The sequence below is a fragment of the Tauraco erythrolophus genome, chromosome 1 (genome assembly GCF_009769465.1).
Source record: "Tauraco erythrolophus isolate bTauEry1 chromosome 1, bTauEry1.pri, whole genome shotgun sequence".
Taxonomy (NCBI): Eukaryota; Metazoa; Chordata; class Aves; order Musophagiformes; family Musophagidae; genus Tauraco; species Tauraco erythrolophus.
This window is the reverse complement of record NC_141465.1, coordinates 12,942,848-12,956,699: the sequence shown is the minus strand read 5'-3', so window position 1 is coordinate 12,956,699 and position 13,852 is coordinate 12,942,848. Positions and strand designations below refer to the sequence as shown.

General features: G+C 38.7%; 1 protein-coding gene across 1 annotated transcript in view; it reads right to left on the bottom strand.

Moving 5' to 3' along the window:
- Nucleotides 1-8,589: 8,589 nt before the first annotated feature.
- The window catches only part of NECTIN3 (nectin cell adhesion molecule 3), a 58,297-nt gene continuing 53,034 nt past the window's right edge, over nt 8,590-13,852 (bottom strand). Inside the window, exon 6 of the mRNA XM_086627198.1 lies at nt 8,590-9,182. Within this exon, the coding sequence (XP_086483324.1) occupies nt 8,590-9,182 (593 nt within the window). The remainder of the gene's footprint in view (nt 9,183-13,852) is intronic.

Sequence of the window (13,852 nt, the reverse complement as noted above, 5' to 3'; positions counted from 1 at the left end):
ATAAATGAAATTTTGTCATGTTAACATATCCACCACTGGCAATAATTCAGCCACAGTTTTTGTAGAAAAGCACCATCTATAGTTTGTTATTTATCCTAGAAGGTGTGTTAAGTAGACCGAACCGTCCTCCCCTCCCCAAGTAAATTAGGGACTACTGGTATCTATCATCATTTCTAGGTCACGAGATACAGCTTGAGCAACATTTACTACTACTACTACTACTACTACCTACAGTCTTTCATAGAATCATAGAATGGTTAGGGTTGGAAGGGACCTCAAAGATCATCTAGTTCCAACCCCCCTGCCATGGGCAGGGAAACCCTCCACTACACCAGGTTGCCCAAAGCCTCATCCAGCCTGGCCTTAAACACTTCCAGGGATGGGGCAGCCACAACTTCTCTGGGCAACCTATTCCAGTGCCTCACCATCCTCTGAGAGAAAAATTTCTTCCTTATATCTAATCTAAATCTCCCCTCTTTCAGTTTAATGCCATTGCCCCTTGACCTATCGCTACACGCCCTTGTAAAAAGTCCCTCTCCAGCTTTCCTGTAGGCCTCCCTTTAAGTACTGCAAGGCTGCTAGGTCTCCCCAGAGCCTTCTCTTCTCTCAGTCTGCCTTCACAGCAGAGGTGCCCCAGCCCTTGGACCATCTTCGTGGCCCTCCTCTGGACTTGCTCCAACAGCTCCATGTCCTTCTAGTGTTGGGGACTCCAGAACTGAATGCAGTTCTGCAGATGGGGGTGGAGTCTCATGAGAGCAGAACAGAGGGGCAGAATCACCTCCCTCGACCTGCTGGCCACGCTTCTTTTGATACAGCCCAGGATATGGTTGGCTTTCTGGGCTGACAGTGCACATTGCCGGCTCATGTTGAGCTTCTCATCCACCAGCACTCCCAAGTCCTTTTCCTCAGGGCTGCTCTCAATCCATTCTCCACCCAGCCTGTACTTGTGCTTGGGATTCCCCCAACCCACGTGCAGGACCTTGCACTTGGCCTTGTTGAACTTCATGAGGTTCTCCAAGGCCCACTTCTCCAGCCTGTCAAGGTCCCTCTGGATGGCATCCCTTCCCTCCAGAGTGTCCACACCACCACACATCTTGGTGTCATCTGCAAACTTTCTGAGGGTGCACTCGATCCCACTGTCCATGTCACTAACAAAGATGTTAAATAGCACCGGCCCCAGTACTGATTCCTGAGGAAAACCACTCGTCACTAGCCTCCACTTGTACATTGAACCTTTGACCACAACTCTTTGAGTGTGACCATCCAGCCAATTCCTAATCCACCAAGCGGTCCATCCATCAAAACCACGTCTTTCCAGTTTAGAGACATGGATGTCGTGTGGGACAGTATCAAATGCTTTGGATAAGTCCAGGTAGATGATGTCAGTTGCTCTTCCCTTATTCATCAATGCTGTAACCTCATCATAGAAGGTCCATATTTTCTGTGTGCCTTAGCATAGTTGGCAGGAGGATCTGCTCCATGATCTTGCCGGGCACAGATGTGAGACTGACTGGCCTGCAGTTCCCTCGGTCTTCTTATTTTCCCTTTTTAAAAATGGGGGCTGTGTTTCCCCTTTTCCAGTCATTGGGAACTTCACCAGATTGCCACAACTTCTGAAATATGATGGATAGTGGCTTAGCAACTTCATCTGTCAGTTCCCTCAGGACCCACAGATGCACCTCGTCAGGTCCCATGGACTTGTCCACCTTCAGGTTCTTTAGATGGTCTTGAACCTGATCTTCTCCTACAGTGGGCGGTTCTTCATTCTCCCAGTCCCTGCTTTTGCCTTCTGTGACTTGGGCTGTGCAGCTGGAGCTCTTGCCAGTGAAGACTGAGGCAAAGAAATCATTGAGTACCTCAGCCTTCTCCATATCCCAGGTAGCCAGGTCCCCCGTTTCCTTCTGGAGAGGGCCTACATTTTCCCTAGATCTCTTTTTATCACTGACATATCTATAGAAGTTTTTCTTGTTGCCCTTGATGTCCCTGGCCAGATTTAGGGCTTTAGCTTTCCTAACCTGATCTCTGGTTGCTCGGACAATCGGTCTGTACTCTTCCCAGGCTACCTGTCCTTGTTTCCACCCTCTGTAGGCCTTCTTTTTGTGCCCAAGTTGGTCCAGGAGCTCCTGTTCATCCATGCAGGCCTCCTGGTGTTCCTACCTGACTTTTTCTTTGTTGGGATGCACTGCTCCTGAGCTTGGAGGAGGTGATCCTTGAATATTAACCAGCTTTCTTGGGCCTCTCTTCCCTCCAGGGCTTCATCCCATCGTACTCTACCAAGGAGATCCCTGAAGAAGCCAAAGTCTGTTCTCCTGAAATCCAGGGTAGTGAGCTTGCTGTGCACCCTCCTTGCTTCCCTAAGAATCTTGAATTCCACCATTTCATGATCACTGCAGCCAAGACTGTCCTTGAGTGTCACGTTCCCCACCAGCCCTTCTTTGTTAGTGAGAACAAGGTCCAGCAAAGCACCTCTCCTCGTTGGTTCCTCTACCACTTGGAGAAGGAAGTTATCATCCATGCATTCCAGGAACCTCCTGGATTGCCTATGCCCTGCTGTGTTGTCCTTCCAACAGATATCAGGGTTGTTGAAGTCACCCATGAGAACCAGGGCTCGTGAACGTGAGGCAGCTCGTATCTGTCTGTAGAGGGCCTCATCCACCCAGTCCTCCTGGTCAGGTGGTCTGTAGCAGACCCCTACTACTATGTCCCCTGTCCCTGCTCTCCCTTTAATCCTAACCCATAAGCTCTCAGTTGGGACCTCATCCCATCCCAGGTGCATCTCCATGCACTCCAACTGGTCTTTGACATAGAGGGCAACCCCTTCTCCTCTTCTCCCTTGCCTATCCTTTCTAAAGAGCCTGTACCCTTCTATTCTGACACTTTCTTTGAAAAGCCTTTGAGAACACTTTACAATCATTACCTGCAAGGCTTCAGCTACAGAATTTAACAGAAAAACAATAAAACAGTTATTTCTAAGCATGTTAGAAATTACTCGGTTGTAGGAAAACACTTGACTCACCTTGGTAGCTCAAGAGATTCAAATGCTGAAACTTATTTAATGCTCAACACTAAGTTATTTTGTTCTATTCTTCATTAAGTATAAAAAGACATGACAGACATTTTCACTTCTCATTAATTTACAGACATTCAAAACGATCATCACTTTTTATACATGTTCCTAACAGGGTTTAGACATCATCCATTAACTGACAAATTCATTTCAGACTTTTTTTTGTTTGCTTGTTTTTGTTTGACCATATTGGATGCTTAAAAAAGTAAACTGAATATCTACACCAGAGACTTGAAGAAACAACGAACATTTCAGAAAGCACATTTAGTCAGTCATTTCTAAGCACACATGCCTGTGGGGTGCTTGCTTCATTTCACACACACACATCAGGACAAACCTTGGCAGATCTCCACTTCTGCAAAGCCTGGTCAGCTTGCTCTTATGTTAGACCTACAGTTATGATAAACTAGTAGTCTGTGGCATCAGTCAAGATGGATGTCTCTCCTGCCCTCCAGTTCAATGAGCATTCTTCGTTCAAAAAAAAGCTTCTGAAGATATCAATAATTGCATTACCTGTGAAGTCCTTCTCAGCTTCCTCGCTTCTTTTTCAGAAATGCAGGTAATTTTACATTTGTCTACACTGAAAATACAGCCCTGAAATTATGACAGCTGAAGAGCTGCTGAGGAAACTCAGACACTTAAATTCCTGTATAGAACAAACACTTTCTGCATATTGCTTTCAATGAAAAAAAAAAAAAAATCCAACACATACTCACACTTTGTCAAGATAGGATGGCCTTTTTTTCCTTGGGGTTAGCAGCACTGTCACAAAGATGGTAATGATAAAAAGAGCAAGGACTGCTCCAATCACAGCCCCTGCTACAGCAACAGAAGATGTCTGCTTAAATGGCACATCTGCAATGTGATAGCATAGATTACACCTTTAAGAAGTTCACATACTTTCAATACTCAGATAAGCTGTTTGAGCGTTGCTCTGAGAAATGTTTCTTCCTTCCATGACCTAACAGCAAGCCTTGTCCTCTGCGCTAGCACTCTTGCAGTATTGGCTCCGGTCACTCAATTAAAAAACTGGTTAAAAGAGCTCATGAATTATTAACATCAAAAATGTCATTGACTACTTTTAATAAGTACTAGCTGCATGCTTTTATTTTCAATTTTGAGACAAGAAGAGGTTAGAGAACACATGCTTTGCACTTGTGTAAGTAAACAAAGAGTTAATTCAAAAAGCTAGACAACTATGGCTTTATTGGCAATCTATCTTTAAACCCACTAAAGTCTGCAGAAAGGAAAAAGGTAAATTTAAAAAACAATGGAGAAAAGATATACTACTAGGAACAATGAACATACAAACTCACTAATACTTTGCTTACACGCAAAGCAATCCATAAGACCATCTATTATCTGAAGGACTTGACACTTCAAGCTATAAGAAACAGTAATTTGGGGTTTTTTAAAAAGTATTTTTCTTTTGACCTCAGCATTGTCAAACCCAATGTTTAACAACTCTCATACTGAATTAACATACTTGTCAGTCTTTAAAGGTCACCCATTTCACTATGCTAATAATTCAGTAAGTTTTACATCTCAAAACTGTGAAACCTGTTAGCATACTTTAATTCAATCTCAGTGTTTCAAACTTGCATGCACCAATAGCCTTATCAAAAAGCTGCACAATTGGAATAATTTACATTAGCTTCACTAAAACTTTTATTTGTAAAATATAGGTAGCATACAGGAATGATGCCCTGATCTATGTTGACTACTAGATCAGAAAAGCAACAGTAAGAGTTTAAGATTAACACAGCTCTATACTTGGAATATATTTCTAATGCAGTTTACTGGAGCTATTTCCTTCAAAAATAATCATACTCTCCATTTCTCCAAACACTACACAACTTCCTCTATTTAATCTCTTACCAGAGAAAATTTTAGGAGCCTCTTCAGCAGCATATTCTGTTCACAGGTCAAAAACCCAAAACTGTGCAATTTGTTTTATCAATTATTTGTAATTCTAATGCTGTTCTGCTTGTACGCTGGAAAGCTAGACAAAGTCACCTTTTTCTCATCCCTCATTTTGAAAAAAATCCAAACAAAAACAAACCACCAAAAAAGACATAAGAAACCACCTTACTTCCAATGTAATTAAAGGATTTCTGTTCCCTCACTGCATACAAGAGACCTGACAGCAATACTTCCCTGGGATGCTCATGTAGGTATGTTTAAGTAGCTTGAACAAAACTAAGTGTTTTTAGTGACTTAAGTTGATGGATAAAGTCATAGTTTAACAACCTGCAGGAAGCTAATTTACTCCAGAAGATTAACATAATTTACCACCTTCAGTGATCATTGCTCTATTTTTAAAAACAGCTTTCTTGGCATAAGCCCCATTTGTCTGCCAGATACCAGTCTATACACTTAAGAACCATAATTTCCATTTTCTCTTGAAGAATGGGTACATGAATCAGTGGAAGGTTCGTTTAACCACTGCTTTATAATTGGCTTAAGAGTTCTTTACACTGGGTGCCCTCTTGTTTAAGTGAGAAAGTTGCAGGTAACTAATACACACTTTTAGGTCTATAATTCATGCAGATGCTTTGGTCCTGTGACTACACTAGAAGACTTTGACTGTTTCATACCCTATCAACTTTACAGTGCCTTTTTTTCTGGAAAATTCTGCTATAATATTGAAACATTACCAAGTATTATAATTTCAATGAAAGTTCAGCTACTTAATCCCCATTCTGGGTGAGATAACAACAGCCACCCACTTATGTGTGAACATCAGGAAAAGCAGCCATACTCCAGCAAGCGCAGCAACATACAGGAACTGATGTGCAATTACCACAGGGCTCACTTAATTTGCTTTTTTGAATTGGTTTGGCAAAAAAGCAGGCACAAAAATTCAACAGTCTAACCAAAGGAACCATCAGAAACCCAGCCTATCATGCCAAGCTGAAGAAGCCAGAGTGCACCTAAGATGCATGGTGCCAGCTATGCAGCATTTTAACCACCAGTTGGTCAGAAACAGATGGGAATCGACTTACTCCAAGAAATATGGTTAAAGCAGAGCTGTGCTTAAAGGGAAACTGTTTGGACAGCAACTATCCCTATTTATCATTCTCAAGGCTCATACTTTAAAAAAATAGTTTCTAAAGACACTTGTTTTATAAGCTTAGAGACTCAAAGAGGAAATGCTAAATAGTGCACCTTTAACAGCTTAAATACTTCAGTTCCTTCTACCCAGCCTCTGGGTTTATTATGCTTTTTCATCTCCAATTTTAAAAACATAGCTGTCAAACATTTTTGAACACTATCTGTGTTCCAGAAATTAACAAAAAGTTTATTCGCACAACAGCCATTTGTACTTACAATCAATTCTTTTTACAGCAGACATAATGTACAAAACATTGCAACACGCATAAGCCCTATCCCTATGATCAGCTCCAAAACATTTCAACTTCTTAACCCATAAGAATTAAATATATATATATATTTAAAAATCAAAACAAAAACATCCACAGAGACAAAAGCAAGATATCCCATGTGGAAAACAGGTTTATGGTTATGTTTATTTCCAAGTAACACCATCTTTTAAAGATGATATATCAAGTATTTTTTATTTGAAGAGAAGTATGATCTCTTTATTCCAGAAATAATTTGGATCAGAACCTTCTGCTAGAAATTTAACTCTTTCCTTTTGTTTGCATTCAAACTACAGATACACACAATATCATTTGCTATTGTTCTTGAGACTTTGGTCAATCACGTATCAGTACTGCGTCAAACCAAACATGAACTTAAGTCGTTAAGGGATGCTTTTCCATTTGAATTTCAAATAAAGCTGTTGCCTTAATCTTTTCTGAAGACACACAGTCATATGCAATCACAGTGTATTGTCTACAACGCTCAATACAACTATTTTTGTGAAGCTCTAAATGCTGTAAGCTACCAAAGATCATGAAGTTAGAAAAGAACTTCCAGCATGAATGCTTATGAAGCAGATGTAATTATGCAGCCTATTTCATTTTGAAGGTAGCAGAGAATTTTCCCTTTTCAAGTTTCAAATACTAAGAGCCTTAACCGCTTCATTTGCTCAAGCTAAACACTTAAAAATGGCACTTCAAAGAATGTGCTATTCTAATTATTAATTTATCATTGTTCTGTAATTCATCTAAAGTTATTTCAGTCCTCCCTACATATTCAGCAGTATTAGTTTGGTGAACCTGCTCAAGACAAAGTAGAACTACTTCAGATGTCAAATGAGATGTCCTACATACAATGCATACTATGTCATTTTAAAGAACAAGAATATGAACACGTTGTTAAATCTGTATCGATTATTTGCAGAGAAAACAAATCCACTGTGGCACAGAGACTGCAGAATTTATCTAAACTCCTGTTTCATAGATTCTGTAGTTCCACCATCAGAGAGTGTGTTTTTACTTTATGAAGTAGCAGTGCAAGTGTCCCCTTCCCTACTAATTATCTGAAATTCTAGTTACCCTCTTCAAAGCAAGCATTGTAACATTCAGAAGCAGCATAAACTATTTTTCTAACTTCTGGTCATAAAAATTCTAGCAAATGCTTTGACACCTCTTAGTACACTTAATCTTTACTGGCACCCAGGAAAATGGGCAAATTCACATTAGCCTCCAGCTTTAAAGTCTATTAGAGTTTTATTCTTAGTTGTGTCCAATTTCTCCAGCTTTCAAATTCAACAGTAGTATTCCCACAAAGCCTCAGAAACAGGTCTCAAATTGTGCCCTGTGTACTTGCACAGAGTCTTGTATGTGTTAATGAGTTTTGACATCCTGCCCATCACAGGTCTAACAAAAATATCTTACTGTATGTATACACACACACTAGCATAAGCTTTAGAAATGAATGACTATAAAAAATAATTTTTCATCTTACTCAAAGACAAGCCTTTGACCTGTTTATATAGTTACTCCTCAAAATTTTGTTCATAAGTTAGTTTCAGTGCAATGACTTCTTTTAAGTACATAGTTACAAGAAGGCTCACTAAAATGCTAAGAGGTATTCGGTTTTGTGCAGAAAAACCTAAATATAAAGCTTTGATTCTGCTGTAACTCATTTGAATTGGAAAGTATCTGCTATACAGAAGCATTAAGTTTACCATGGATGGTATCTAGACTGGAGTAACTCAATCTGCAATGTAAAAGCCCCAAAAGATTATACTTCGTCATTGCCTTAGGTAAACTTCTTTTTAAAATCAGAGAACCAAGACAGCCACTTTTTATTCTTAAACAATTTTGAATGGCAACTTTAATGTAGCCTTTTTTACCTCTGACATACACCAATATAAGCACTCTGCATTAAATCTCAAATCTTAAACAGTAGTACAGCATTGGGGAAAAAAAGCAGCTCAAATACATTTTCCCTAGGTTCAATATTTCCATTGTGTCGAGTCACAATATAAAAATCTTCAAAAAAAGAACAGTTTCAAAAAGTTTATTCCTCCTCTTGTGTAAGTATAAACAATCTGAAAGTGATCAGCCAATGAAATGAACTGTAGGTACACGTTTAGTTTTCAGTGGTTACTACACATACCACTCCCTCCGAGATATTACCGAGCCATCTATGTGAGAAACAAAGTCTTCTTCATTGTCATCGTAACATTCGCCACCCATATACTTCATTCCCAATGTTCCACCTTCATAGTAATCCATTGGTCTTTCATAACGTTCCTGGTACCTGTTAATATTGTCTATATTGTTCCACTCTGTTTTTTCAGGGTCTTCTAAATAATCTTTAGATATTAAGCTGTTCATAGGATGCTTTATTTCTTTTTTTATACTGTCAGGGTAAGAATCCACATCATCTGACTGAAGAACATCTATTTGAGACTCTTTTTGCATATCTGACGGTGGAATGTAGTTCTTAGCAAAGTAGTCACCACGGAACGTCCGTCTTCTCCTATAGCAGACAATTCCAACCAGAACACTGACAAGTATGAGGAAGAGCGCCCCACCCACCGCACTACCGATGACGGTACCCCAAGTGTCTTCCTGAATTGCTGGCAAGGTTGATGTTGGGAAATCTATTATTCTAGGTTCTGTTGCTAAACCTGTGATGCCATCAGTCGAAGGATGCCAGGGAACCGTGGGCAGTCGAGTGGTAGTAGTAGGAGGATCTAATGGAAAGAGCAAAGAAGTAGACAAGACACAGAAAAGGCACAGAATGTCAATGCAAGCTAAATCAGTTAAGGGTTTATAAGAAAGCAAAAGTTGATGGGTATGTTCTACAAGAATAGTTTTTCATTCTCAAGTTCATGGCACTACAAAAAGTCTTACACTTTCCACAGGCTTTGTACTAGCTTCATCACATGTGGTTTTGAGCTATGCTGCAGCAGGATAGGAAGTATGGGGAGAAAATAAAATAAAAATAATCTTTAAGTAGACATCTTGCCCTCCTCAAAGTAAGGAGATGCAGCTTTTCTCATGAGATGTTCACTGTTCGTAGTTCCTTATTTACCTCCCCCACAGAAGAACACTGTCTATTAGGAAACCCCCAAGCAGCCCTCTATTTTTCCAGCCAGCAGTTAGGAATACTGGATCAAATTAATTGATTATGCCACAGAGTCAATTATTCCACATTAAATTCCCACTTCAGAAATTGTTCAGGGCACTGAGTATAAGAATGAAAAACTATGAGTTGCGTGCTAAGTCAGCAGCACATGAACTACTGATTTTGAAGCTATTCTCTCCAAAAACATTTGTTGCATTAATATAACTTACTCAGCTTCACCTTGGGATTAGTGAAAGAAGCATAGTTTAAAATGGCATGTATTGATCTCAAAATAACACTTATGTTGAGCAAGGAGCTTTCATGATTTAAAAATTTAAGAAACAGGAACATTTGAAGTAAAAACGATCTCTATGCATTCCTCCTAAAAGCAATTTGATCTCTCAAGCACAAAGAAATTCTCATATTCGTTCCTCATGTAAAATATAGACTGATTTCATGCCAGGTTATGCAAGTAAACAAGCGATTGCCAGATACCAAGCTTCTCCAGCACTCAGCTCCTTCCTTCTTTTGGAAGGAGATGTATGCATCTAGAGTGAAGACAAAGTTGCAAGTGATGGGTTGATGACACTAAGAAAGTCTCCTGAGATTATCTCAGTCAATCGCAACGTTACATGCAACTCCAGTTTCTACTTCTGTGCTGCACTGAACAAAACTGGCTTTTTGCCTCACCCAATGCAAGGTAATTTTAAAATCAGTAAAGCAAACACTAAACATGTTATTACAGCTTGAATCTTTTAGAGAGAATATTACATGGACAGCCAAGTAGCTCATTATGTCATGTTATTTAGTTAAATGCCTATAAGCAAGATTCATGGAACTACCACTACCATATTACAGAAGCACCCTAAATTTACCATCACAAAAAGTAAAATAGATAGAACTGGAGATTTGTCAAGCTGCCAGTTATTTGACAAATCATAACTTCAAATATTCATAAATATGATTTTTAATCTTACTACTCAGAGACAATCATGTAATTCTCTCATTCTAGACAGAATTGCCACATTTGTCACGATCGCTACAAAACATACTTCAGACTGCACCTGACTGCTGAACACATTTTAAGCTTGACATAATAAGTTTTACACAGATTTTCAAAGCACATAATTATTTTACTTAACTATGCAAAAGTGGTGATTTGTTAGGGAGCTACAAATAAATGAAATTAATTTGACAGAAGACAGGAAACTGAACAAGGAAGATGTACTATCAAAATGAATAGGAGGAATTCAGATTATGATTTTAGTAAAAACTGATTTGAAATGAGTTTAATAATTTAACAAAGAAGTAGATACAGATATTAAGGAATCCAAGTATACCAGGGTTCCCATGTCCCACAACTCCATACGCAAAGAAGTTAAACTCAAAACCCTATTCCTTGAAAATGTTTAGAAAATCTGAAAAATCTTAAAATTTGCTTTAGACACAAAGTTTGCTACCTTAAAATACCATTTCAGATAGTACCAGCAATATGTTCTTCCGCTCTATATATACTTTGTTGTTTGTTTTCTTTTTTCTTTTTTTTTCAAAAAATGGCTTTGTAATTGGTCATCTATTTCCCTCTGATACTGAGGTCTTAAGTCCCATCCTCCACATCCACAATATAAAACACATTCACAAGAATGTAGTATTTACATCCTGGCAAGTTTAACTATCACCTATGCGAAAAACACAGTGGTGATTTACACTCTATTTTTAATATATTAGAAAACTCATGTTTAATGAAAAGCTTTTCCTTCAAAACTTCTGTTTCATCCACTAGTTGTCAAGATATCTGGCTGCATTATCTACAAGCACTAACTAGCATATTCATCTTCAATTCATTGCAAACATAGCATCAATTCTATGTTTGCTTATATTTATTCCTAGACTACACAACCATGAATACTTCTACTCTTTTTTGCATCAGTACCTTTTATTGCTGAAGAATAACAAAATTAAAATTGTCCTTCCTGGATTGTAAGGCCAATTACAACTAAGAACATGAGAAGTCAACTTCTGTCACCCAAAGCTTTCTGAATGTACAACTAGATTTAATTATTTTTTTCTCCCTCCACTTCCTGCACCAAGGAAGTTTCCCAGAATAGAAAACATTAATACCAGAGTTCCTTACCTCTACTGCATAACATTTTGCTTGCAAATCACATCTCAAATGCCATCTCGAAACTAAGAAAGTGCCATTCTTGTCTGTTGGTATGAAAGATTATATTCTTTCATTCCAACAAGCTGTTTAATTATAACATCTCACATCACCATTGACACCTGTTCCCTGAGTTCTTAATGCTTTCCACAAAACATTAACCACATCATTTTAACTGTTTCAAATGGCACTTTGTTCAAAAGCATCAATTTCCAAGTGGTTATGTACTTTAACATTCTACTTATGACCTAATGTTTAACACCTTTCATCTCCTTCACTGATGTAGACTTGTGTTGCACAAACCACAACGAGGTATCAACATATCCATGCAGGCCAGGGAGCTGAAAGTGGCAGAAATTCTAAAAAACACTAGTTTTAGGTTAAACGTATCTTGATTTCCGTTTTTGTTTCTTAGTATGTTCCAGGCTCTGTTCAAATCCTTATTACATACACCCTGTGGTAAAGATGAGCACAAGTGAAGACCCACAAAAAGTTTCTTCTGCTACTACATGGCTACCACTCCCATTAAAATAGGAGACATAACTGAAGAAAGTACAAATCTATTTTCTGGTATGAAAGAGTAAATCCATCAGCTCCGTCCATACATAAAAAGAAGCCAAGTTTTCCTAGTCTGTTTCAAAGTCTTGGCTAGTTTTCTAGCAAGAAAAGCAAGGTTTGCTCTTTACTTCAAATGAGGCCCTAATACCTTCTCAAACAAAGCACCATAGTCCTTTGTACAATACGCTTTGTTTTCCCTCTATTACTTATTTTCCAGATGTTTCCCATGAAAGTCAGTACCATCTTTCAACATCTTCAGTCTGTTTTTTTTTTTTTTTCCCCTTGAATGACTATTCTTGATACAGTTTTCCCAGTTCTTGTAATACAAAACAACTTACCTCGGGCAGATGAGTTTCTATAATTATGTTTAGTAGAGACATCTGACCACATGATACATCTCATGTCCCCAAACACTACACCTCCCCTGCTCAATCCCCCTGCAGTACATCCTTGTTCAATTGTCCAGAATTCATCTTTGTTTCGATGGGAATTCAAAGCCAACAAGAAGTACAGGGTCAGAAAGATGAACGCGCCAAAATATGGATGCATCATCCTTAGAAACAGATCATTAGCTTTAAATTAGCTAGGTTAAGTCCTGCCTTGGTACCAACAAGCACATCATTGTAAAAATCAAATAGATAATATTTTAAAATACAAACCATTTTGGATTTAGCCCACTATGAAGGATTCCAGGGGTAAGGTGAACAGCTCTATAATAAGGAAGAAGAAAATTCAATACCAGCACACATCTCCTTTTGGCTAAAATTTGTCACTTAAGCATTACAGAAACAAAGTTTTGGAAGGAAAGGTGCTTTGGCTAGTTCTTTTTTAGTAACACAGACAGTCAAAGTCTGTCTAGTTTCAAAAAACCATGATAAAGTCTAGTTCTCATTTAAAAAGCAAAAAGACAAACCCCACATGATTTAAGATCCACACTTCGACTCTCACATCCCTTTCTTTGACTTCTGCAAAACAAAGACCTGCTGTCAATTACTTATAACCCAAAAGTGAGGTGGCTTTGCACAAATCACAAGATCTCTCTGCGGTTCTCATTTTATGGAGTGGAAAGTATCTGCCTGTATGTGTTTCACACCTGTATTTGCACGGAGACATATTTACCTTGGCTTCTTAACTTGCTGTTATTGCTAAATTTCCCTTAGATGCTAAGTATCAAAAAATCAAAGTACTTGATAACTCTATGTAGCCGGGTATTACAAAAACAGCCCTTTATTTCAACTGCTGAAAAGCTCATCCATTTTCAAAGTTCAGTGTACTTTTGCAGTTTCTAGCTGGGATTTCCGTGCAGCAAGCAGAATGTTTTGGTCCTTCTTTGCGACATAAGAGGAAAAACTGTTATCATTAACATAAACTCAAGCTTGCAAGGAGTAACCAAGAACAACATCGGAAGTTCAAAGCCTGCTATACCAGGCAGCACGCAAGTTCGCAGTTAGCATATCCCAGGACTCCCTTTTCTATACAGCAGAAAAAAGCATCTTATCAATATCCCTTCTAATATGTACTTTAGAAAATACCAGAGTGCCTGTATCCACAATGTTCCCTCAAAAGAGAAGTCTATA